The sequence below is a fragment of the Micromesistius poutassou genome (assembly GCF_964030765.1).
Source record: "Micromesistius poutassou genome assembly, chromosome: 5".
NCBI lineage: Eukaryota > Metazoa > Chordata > Actinopteri > Gadiformes > Gadidae > Micromesistius > Micromesistius poutassou.
In genome coordinates this window covers 19,925,608-19,935,709 of record NC_140275.1, presented here as the reverse complement: position 1 = coordinate 19,935,709, position 10,102 = coordinate 19,925,608, and the positions used below count along the sequence as shown (strand labels likewise).

General features: G+C 45.3%; 1 protein-coding gene across 1 annotated transcript in view; it reads right to left on the bottom strand.

Moving 5' to 3' along the window:
• Positions 1–7,722, bottom strand: part of lmx1bb (LIM homeobox transcription factor 1, beta b) — a gene marked incomplete at both ends in the record, with an annotated part of 44,879 nt that extends 37,157 nt beyond the window's left edge. Inside the window, 2 exons of the mRNA XM_084467964.1 lie at positions 6,907–7,093; positions 7,584–7,722. Coding sequence (XP_084324090.1) covers positions 6,907–7,093; positions 7,584–7,722 — 326 coding nt within the window. The remainder of the gene's footprint in view (positions 1–6,906; positions 7,094–7,583) is intronic.
• Between the last annotated feature and the right edge of the window lie 2,380 nt (positions 7,723–10,102).

Below are 10,102 nucleotides of genomic sequence, written 5' to 3'. Positions count from 1 at the left end.
AAAAAAAGGCGAGTTGGCAGGCGAGCGAGCCCACCGCCCCAGATCAACACAGGTCCGGCCTGCGTTGCCACGCGGGGGTAGAATGTGTGACGGCGGTGTGACTGCGGGTCGCGGGCACACAGCAGTCTGCATGCAGCACTTGCCACCGGCCTGCCAGTCCCCTCTAGGGCGGCTGTGAAAGGCCTACGTGTCGGAGGAACATTCCAGAGCGGGGATCGCGTGTACGCGGTCAAGGGGGCGGGGGCGTTGGGGGATGGGGGGGGGTGGGGTCGGTCCGGCAGCACACACCAGGACCCAGGCGGCTCTGACTCACTCTCGTGCACGCTCGTGCACACCGGTGCACGCTCGTGCACGCCGGCTTCTCCGGAACAAGCGTGGGATATTTCCAGAAGACACACAGGCGTGATAGGTAAACACACACACACACACACACACACACACACACACACGCATAACGCAGAACATCGTTTTTTTTTTTAAATGGAGAGGAAAGTTCTGTAGGATCAGAGCGTGTGCTTGTGTTATATTCTTGTAGTCACCTAAACTCGTTGAATGTGTTCGTTATTACTGGTGATGGCGGAACGTGGCAGCTACGTGTCACATGGAGTGAGACTCTCCTAATGTGAACAATATGAGTTGATATTTGAAACACTTGCTGAGTACGTATATTCTTCAGATGGCGACTCTGCCAACCCCAAGGCTCTTACAGGATTCCACCGATTTTGGCCAAGTTCTAATTATTAAATTGCCTTTAATGGTTTGAGGTTGACGCTTTATTTTTGTTCTTATTATGAAGACTTGTCACGTTGTGAAAATAAACCTGACGGCCCTGGGGGCTGAAGGCCCATGATGTCCCACTCTCTCTCTCTCCCTCTCTCTCTTTCTCTCCTCTCTCCTCTCTCCCTCTCCCTCTCTCTCTCTCTCTCTTTCTCACTCTCTCTCCCTCTCTCTCTCTCCCTGTCCCTCTCATTCCACTGTCCCTGATTAGCATTCTCCATTGACTGGCATGTCCCACTGGCCGCCTAACAGCCGGCTTTAGGAGATGAGGTTAAATTGTGGCTACCAACAAATTGCATGCTTGAGTCGCTCTGCACCTCTCTGCTATCATGTGATGTAATGTGAGCGTGCCAGGCGCATATCCCTGCACACATCCTCCCACACGCACGCACCAGCGCACGCACACACACGCACCCACACAGTTGCATGCACACAAGCAGGAACACCAACACATGTGCGTACACACACACACACACACACACACACACACGCACACACGCACACACACACACACACACAAGGCATATCCCTGCACACATCCTCCTCCTTCTCCCTCAGATTACCAGCAGCCCACCTCTACATAAACACACACACACACACACAAACACACACACACACACACACACACACACACACACACACACACACACACACACACACACAAGACCTCTTTCCACATCCCTGGCCACAGTTCTCCTCTAAAACGGTGATGGGAATTATTGTGGCTTTTTAGTCCCCTGGAAAAGATGATTTGTGTTGCGATGGCTGCCAATTTTAATCACACACACATTTGTATGCATGTAAAAATGCACAATTGAATAATATAATTATTATTGATAATTGTATTATTCATTTGAATAACAAAAGAGTGTTATGTATTGCTATTTGATTGGTCCTTATTAAGCCATACAATAAAAAAAATACTATTCACCCTACAAAATATTACAATAGTGAATTGACTGAATTACAGTGCACCATTAGACATGACCTGTGTAAACCAACATGCAGAGCCTGACCAATCACGCGCCCCAACGCTGGGCCAGGCTGTACGTTCCAATCAAATATTCATCATCATGAGTAGCTGTTGTCATGGACACGGAGAAAGACTTTAACCAAGAAAACACACACACATAAAAAATAACAATTACCAGCCTCGACCCTGGCAAATAAATAGCGCTCCAACAGGTCCCTAGCACGATAGAGAGAGAGAGAGAGAGAGAGAGAGAGAGAGAGAGAGAGAGAGAGGGAGAGAGAGAGAGAGAGCGAGCGAGAGAGAGAAAGAGAGAGAGCGAGAGAGAGAGAGAGAGAGAGAGGGAGCGAAAGAGAGAGAGCGAGAGAGCGAGAGAGTGCGAGAGAGAGGGACAGAGAGAGAGAGAGAGCAAGAGACAGAGGGAAGGAGAGAGAGAGAGAGAGGGAGAGAGACAGAGAGAGAGAGCAAGAGACAGAGGGAAGGAGAGAGAGCGAGAGAGAGAGCGAGAGAGAGTGAGAGAAAGAGAGAGAAGGAGAGAGAGCCATGACAGACGATGCATCCTAGCACGCTGCTGGGACAGGCCGAGCCATGTTGACTTAGAACCCAATACTTCCTTACAAAGGAACGGGGGAACCAGCTCCAGCCAGCCTCCTCGCAGAGCACTAAGGAGTCCCAGCAAGCTGAAGCAATATTATCCAGCTTAGTGTTGCTAACATTAGATGGGTGCCTCCGTGCAGATCCCTCTCTTTGTTTTCTCACCGAGGGGACGCTACGCTAGCACCGTTCACTTGCCCCTTTTTTCCCTCTCCTTTCCTTTTTTGTTGTTGTGTTGGATTAGAAAACAACAAAAGCAACGGGATCCCACAGAGAGTCCTAGAGAGGGAAAGCTAAACACACACACTCAACAGTGTACGACCGGGACTAGTTCATGTCCATGAGCTGAACTGAGACGATGGTAGGAGGGGGGGCGGGGGGGTGGGGTGGGGGGGGGGTACACGTCATTGACGGTGACGACCTCATACCCGTGTCCATTTTGCGATTGGCGACGCAGGAGGGAGTGACCAGCAGGCCTGCAGTGCAACACGCCGCCGCCGCCGCCGCCGCCACCACCGCCACCGCCACCGCCACCGGCAGATTGTGAGGCCGTCAGCATCTCTGGCCCGGCGGCAGCGTCCCGGACACAGCTAATTAAAGAACAACAATTTCACAGGGGGGCACTCCTAACAATTCAGGAAAAAGCCCCGTGCTCAGCACACCAGGGCATCGTCCTACACAGATTTACAGGGGAGGCATGGGGGGGGTCTGCAAAGGGAGCTCTGGTTTTTATAGCTCAGGATCAGTGACGTGTCTTGTTTATAAAAAAAAAAAGAAAAGCAAAGGTGTGAAACTAAACAAACTGCCTCAACCGTCATTTAAAAAATGAATCACATGAAAGAAACGCACCACCGCCCCACCGCACAAAGAGGTGACAACTGCGTGCAGTGTTGCATCGATCGCGACGAATCCTGGATCACGATTGCAAAACAATGTGGGCGGCTAGTACGTGTGACACGGTGTAGGTGCTAACAACATGATAGCCTGATCATTAGGACGCCGGGCTGCACCCTCATCACCGCTTATCTAACAAGGAGGAGGGGAGGGCTGGGTGGGGGGACAGGGAGGGGTGTTGTCCCAACACTTGGGTCAGATGATAGCCTTATTACACGGCCGCCTTCAAACCATCTGCGTGGTTAGGGAGGGCCCTCCTCCAGGGGATTGGATCTCCCTCCTTCTAATGATGTATAATTGACCCCTGAACGCCGGGGCCAGCAGCGGCTCTCCAGGGGTCTGTGTAATTCCACTCTACACTTATTCTAACATACCGCGGCGCAGGTCTTGGGGTGAGAGCCCCTCCCAGGGCCCCGTCGTAGGGGCCTGGGACCGCCGCGGGGACCACCCCAGACAGGGACGGACCTCCTCAGATGTACTGACGTCGCAGTGGAGAGGATTAGACGAGAAGGCTCCGTATTGATATCCCGGACCGGAGAATAACATCAGCCAGAAAAAAAACAAAGCCAGCACCAAGATCACTGTTGGTTTCTGTACAGTAACGTTTTCTTTCTATTGCCGTTCTTTTTTTCACGTCATTCTCATGCACACCAACGCTAACCAAGCAGAGGAATTATTAAAACACAACACCACTGTCTACGGCTTAATATAAAAGAGAAAAATGAAGGGGATGAGAGGGCTCATAAAACCATATCTTGTTAATACACATAATTACACTGAATACAGTCGGTTGCATTGAACTACGCTGGTGGGAGTTGAAATAGTAGGCCTCAAAAGTGGTTTGCTTGTCTGCACGTAAACCTTTGCCAAGGTGCGAAAAAGAAATACTTGCCAATTGTTTGATTTATGGCAACTGGCGAGGGCTGATTACGGGTCATGAATCAGTTGATGTAGGAATGTAATTATGCACACAGACTTCTGTTAGGTTGGGTTCGCTTGTCACTGCCTTGAGCGCTTTGAGGCTTGACAAATGCACCTTAAACGGGTGTCATAAAAGTCAAAAAGGTGCCAATTACACCTTTAAGTATCCCATCAATGCAAATTAAATAAACAAAAAAAAGCGAAGGGGATGGCTGAGTGGTTAGACGCCGTGGGACCCTCCGACGGGGCGCGCGTTTGACCCGAGCTAGCGTTGTGGAACCGAAGGAGGAGGCTCAGGAGAAGAAGAAGAAGAAGAAGAAGAAGAAGCAGAAGAAGAAGAAAACGGGGGGAGGAGGACTGAGAGATGGAACATGTGATATATGATGGCGTGAGAGCCCAGCGGCTCCCTGTGGGTTGCTGTTTTTGGCGTGGATGCTGGTGGAGGCGCCACGCATCCCCACACAGCACAGAACATACCAGGAGAGGCAACGCAAACACGGGGGTGAGAGGGGGGCAGCGAATACCACAATGTGAGTTCATAGGCACTCAATACCATAACAATCTATAGAGCCGCCGAGCTACACGTGATAGACGGTCACACACTGGCGGTGTGCAGGAGGCAGTGGGTAATACTGAGAGGATCAAATCACAGTCTCACTCTCATGTGCTTTCTATTTTTCTCCATCTTTGATTTTTTTTGGAATGTATGATAAAATGTGTATTGCTTCATATCATTTAAATACCAAGCAAACAACACGATAAGAATGTGTGTTAGGGGGCTGAAAGAGCAGAGGTGGTCCCAGACTGAACCCTCAGGTCTCTGTGCCGAACCACCACCACTAAGCCTCGATGCCGTGACGATGGTCTCCCCTGGCAACAGCTATGGATTTCCTTTTGTTATCAACTGACTACACTACTGCTGTCACGTCGCTGGTGAAAGGCACACATGGCGATGGATGTAAGTCATTGTTGGGCTGAAGGTGTCTAGCAGGGAGCCATAGTGTCCCGGTCACCGGCCTGGAGTTGTCAAGAGGGCCGGACACAAGAAGCAGAAAATGTGCAGACAAGGTGGAGGGCAGCCACGCGATGAGAAGCACAAGGCTGGGCCATGGGGGGTGCTGGCCTATAGTAATTCTTCCGTATAGCCTTTAGTCAGTTTATCTTTTTAAATTTAATTTAATTACTCCGCATATTTTGTTCATCTAATTCACTAGTTTCTTTGTTTGGATTCTGCGTAGGCGAGGTAATGTCTGGTTCAAGTTTGAGGTGCAAATATGTGATGAGCAGCAAAAGGTTTTTGCCAAATAATTACTAGTAATAGTACTACTTCCACTACAACTAGGACAAAAATACAACTATCATAATAATAACCATAATAATAATAATAATAATAATATAAATATCATAATAGGATAATAACCAAGATAATAATTCGATAATAATAGTAATAATAATAATAATAATACAAATATATAATAATAATGTAATAATAATAATAATATTAATAATAATAACTATTTTATAATTGTTGTTAATATTATGGTTAGTATTGCTGTTATTATGGCCATCCGAATAGCTTCATAATGTTTCATGTTTAGGCTACAGAACATCGTTATATTCAGAGTAATATCCTATTAATACTTCCAAATACAATTTTATAATACAGAGTGTGTATCTGTATGTGTCTGTATGTGTCTGTTTGTGTGTGTGTGTGTGTGTGTGTGTGTGTGTGTGTGTGTGTGTGTGTGTGTGTGTGTGTGTGTGTGTGTGTGTGTTCATGTGCGTGTGTGTGTGTGTGTGTGTGTGTGTGTGTGTGTGTGTGTGTGTGTGTGTGTGTGTGTGTGTGTGTGATTATTTTTACAAATTCCCATTTTACATAATCATAGAATTTATTAAGAATGGTATAATTTTCGCCGAACGTAAAACAAACCATCGGCAATATTCAGGGCCTGAGATCGACCAGCCTATATGTGAACGAAATGTATTTCTCATGCGTGAACAATATAAAATTGTTCTTTGAGCGGGAAAACATGCACGCTTAAAACAATATATATGCATTATCGCTCTATATATTTTTATACGTATAAACTAACGTACATCATTAATTAACGCTGTTACAGGCCTGTACTTCGCCGTCCTTCATGTCGTCAAATCCATCGCGATATTGAGTTTTAAAATATAGCCCATATCGATGAAGTTCTAGGCCTATATTTATTTTATATTTAATTAGTATATGTAGCCTACTACTACTACTACTACTAATAATAAATATAATAATCATACAAATAATACTAGTATTAGTATTAATATAGGGCCTACTAGTATTATTATTATTATTATTATTATAAATAATAATAACAAGAAAAAGACAATTAATAATATTAATAGTTATTATTATTATTTTTCAGAGTTTGGGCATAGACTTATGTCGGCTATAAACTTATATAATTCCAGAAAAAGACGCCTTGTAACATTTCTCTTGCAGGCTGTGATTGCGGCCCTCTTATTAACCGTGCGACCGCTCTGCTGAAAAATGCATTAAGATGTAGAAATACAATAAAATAGCTCAGCCTAAATATGACAATAGGCGATGGCGACTATAATGCAATCTTCACCTCCAAGGCGAGGGCCCAAAGCAGCAGCAGCAGCAGGCCGCTGCAGTGTGAACCAGTATGTGCAGTGCGTGTGCGTGTGTGCCATCGCAGAAAAAAGGGCATTGACTTCAACTCGATAGCAAAAGACGGGCTTACTGTTGGTAGTCGTGCTTGCAGTAAAGTTTCCGTTCCCTGAAGTAGCAGCTGGTGGTGAGGGGCTGCTGACACACGGTACACTGCAAACACTCTTCGTGCCACGAGGAGTCGTTGACCCTCATCAGGAAGCGGTCGGAGATGGGCCGCTGGCACCCCTCACACACCGAGGGGTGCGGGCAGTCGGTTCCTGCAACGCAGCGGCCAGGGTCAGTCATGTGCATCGTGGAGAATATCTAATTCATGTTTAATCCCTAATGGAGTTATTGCTCGAGTTTTGGTTAAAATAAATAGGGTTAATTAGCGTGGAAATTACACCCGGATCAAAACCGTTTGAGTTAAACTAATAGATTGATCATAGGCTAGGTTTGATCTGTGGCCTGTAGACACAACATTGTAAAACATGTGATGCTTTTCGTGTGTTGTCATTTCACCGAGCTCCATCCTATACTGATTAGCCGGTTATTATATTGTTTTGCTAAACAATTCAAACTACAACACAAATGCGTAATATAACCCGTATTAGGACTGGGTTTATAAATAGCGCGACGCATTCCCTGGCCCGCGCTCATCGGTCTAGTCAATACATTTCCTCAGCTTTGTAGGTATATCTGAAAGTAGGCCTAAACATGAACCAGACCCATCAGTGGGTCTCGAACCCGCAGCCGAACGGAACTCACCGAGCATGACCCCGAGCGTGGCCTGTCCCGAGCGCAGCGGGTGATCTTCCATTTTAATGCCGTCCAACATGATGTAGCTGTTGAATTGTTTCTCCGCGGAGTGACGTCCCACTGACAGGATACCTGTTTCAATATCCATAAGTACAGGGTCACACTTCCCTCCCTAAGCCCTGGAACTCCCGCAATCAACTGAAGAAGTGACCGCTCTCGTTTGATAAAACCTGTTGAAACGCAGCAGAGTTCAGCCCTAGAGAACCAACTGAGCAGGGAAAAGAAAAAGAGTCCGAATGAAACTGTGCAGGCTTCACGCCGGACCAATAGATTCCGTTGGTGTCAGAGAAGAGCAGTTGCGTAAATGGCACATTGAATCAAAAACAACCTCTCGACAGTCACCTGCTATGAGACTTGAAGAGCTTTGTATGTTTCGCCTTGTTGTGTAACTTGTGTCGCACTACGCGGAGATCCTCTGTGAAGTAGCTCGGCTTGATCGCGATACCCCGAAAATATGACAGCAAAATCCAAAGATTGGGGGATAATGAGATGTCCCGGCGCTATAACTCTTGGAGAAGTATGTTGGGAAGCTGAGTCCCTCGGATCCCTGTCGCTCGGAGAAAGTCTGAGAACGAGGCTGAGGCTGAGTGGATCCTCCCACTGCTGACTCCTGCACGCATGGACACACGTTCGGAGCCCCTTCACTGCGTTGGGACGCGATTGGTGCAGAGTTCACTGGATTCCGCCCCGACGGACCTGAGAACAGAAGATGAGCAGCTCACCGTGAAGAAGACAAAAACTAAAACACAACATTTATACTACGGTTTGTTACTACCGTATAGGCCTACTCCATAATATAATAATACACAACGATAATATCTACAACATTGAAACGATAACGACACAAAGTAATAATACACTACTCAGGACAACACTAAAGGAAAATGTAAACAACAATGCAAAGATCAACCACAAAAATAACAACAACAACAACAACATAATAATAATAATAATAATAATAATAATAATAATAATAATAATAATAATAATAATACTTTTATTTGAATAATAATGGCTTTATAATGATTATTAATCGTTTTCATTATTATTAATATGTACCATAATCAAAACATTTACAATTAAATTATAAATATTAGTTTTCATAGGAATGGTGAGCACAACTATTTGTGTTACTGAAGTGAAGCGATGGTCTTCAGGCTACAAGACGCTGTCACTTCCTCTCTTCTGTAGAAACCAAAACGTTATAAGCCTCGTAATGAATCGAGTATTGGGGAGACTTTTGGGAGGAGAGCTGCACGCCAAATGGTATAATACCGATAAATAGTATCTGATATAAAGGGGCTACGGAAGTGACATGTTGGTGATCTCCATCTCTAACCTCCACATGGACCCTGGATGAGAGGAGGATGATAGCTGGACCTGAGGGTCTTTCCTCCAGATGTGGGTTCGTCTCCGCGGCGGCTCTGACCCGCCGACGTCTATTTTACTGGGACCGCGTCGCTAGTGAACAGGCCCGCTGTGTTATTGGTATGATCGTAATTATTTTATCCCTGCGCGGTGCATACAGGTTGACTCTTAAGTGGCCGCTCATATGGTCCACAACGTGGATGCTTCTAGCATGAAAAGGTTATTAAAGGGAACGCTTTGCATACACATAAACACAAGGCAGTAGGCTACGTTATAGATGGGACTGCATGCAGGGTGACACGCCAAGGCCCACGTCTAATGGTGTGAGGTAAATGTAGGTTGGTTTATTTAAACAAGATGTAGGGAGATATTCCAGGCCTCTTTGAAACTGGACTGTCACTAATCGGATTGTAATTTTCCCGTCGGTGGGCTGAATGTTTTCATTATCTAGGCCTATAGCTTCTCTCTAAAGCCACGACACGCAATTCAGCCGAATCACGAGATGCACACATCGGAATTATCCTGCGTTATTCATGTTTATATTCATATTCATATCCATGAGAAGAAGCAAAGCGTTTTTCTTAAATAACGAATTTAAGACATACGACAAAATAGGCCTGGTTTTGTATCTATAGCCCTATTACATAGTTGGGCTGTATAAATACATAAAACAAATACAATTTACAATTCAATAAATACACACTAATTCATTATAGAAAGGCCAAAAGCCTAAAACATAATTACAACGATTATTGATTTCTATACATATATTATTATAATTATTGTTATATGATTAGAAGTCTATGTTAAGTAATGCATAATAATATTAATAATAATAATCAGCCCACATAGGCATGTTGTATATGGCTATGTTCTGCTTTTGTCATTTCAAATCATTCCAAAAACATATTTTTATTAGGCCTACGCATGCTTCGCTATGTTTCGTTCCTTGTAAGCTTTTTAGCAGAAGTTAAAGTGGCTGACATGAGGTTGTTGATTGGTATTTACCTTCCACTCACAGGCCGACGTGTTTTTGATTGGATATCCTCTCTGAACCCTGCAGCAGATGACCTGTAGCCTAGTTTGGTTGGAAGAGAAAA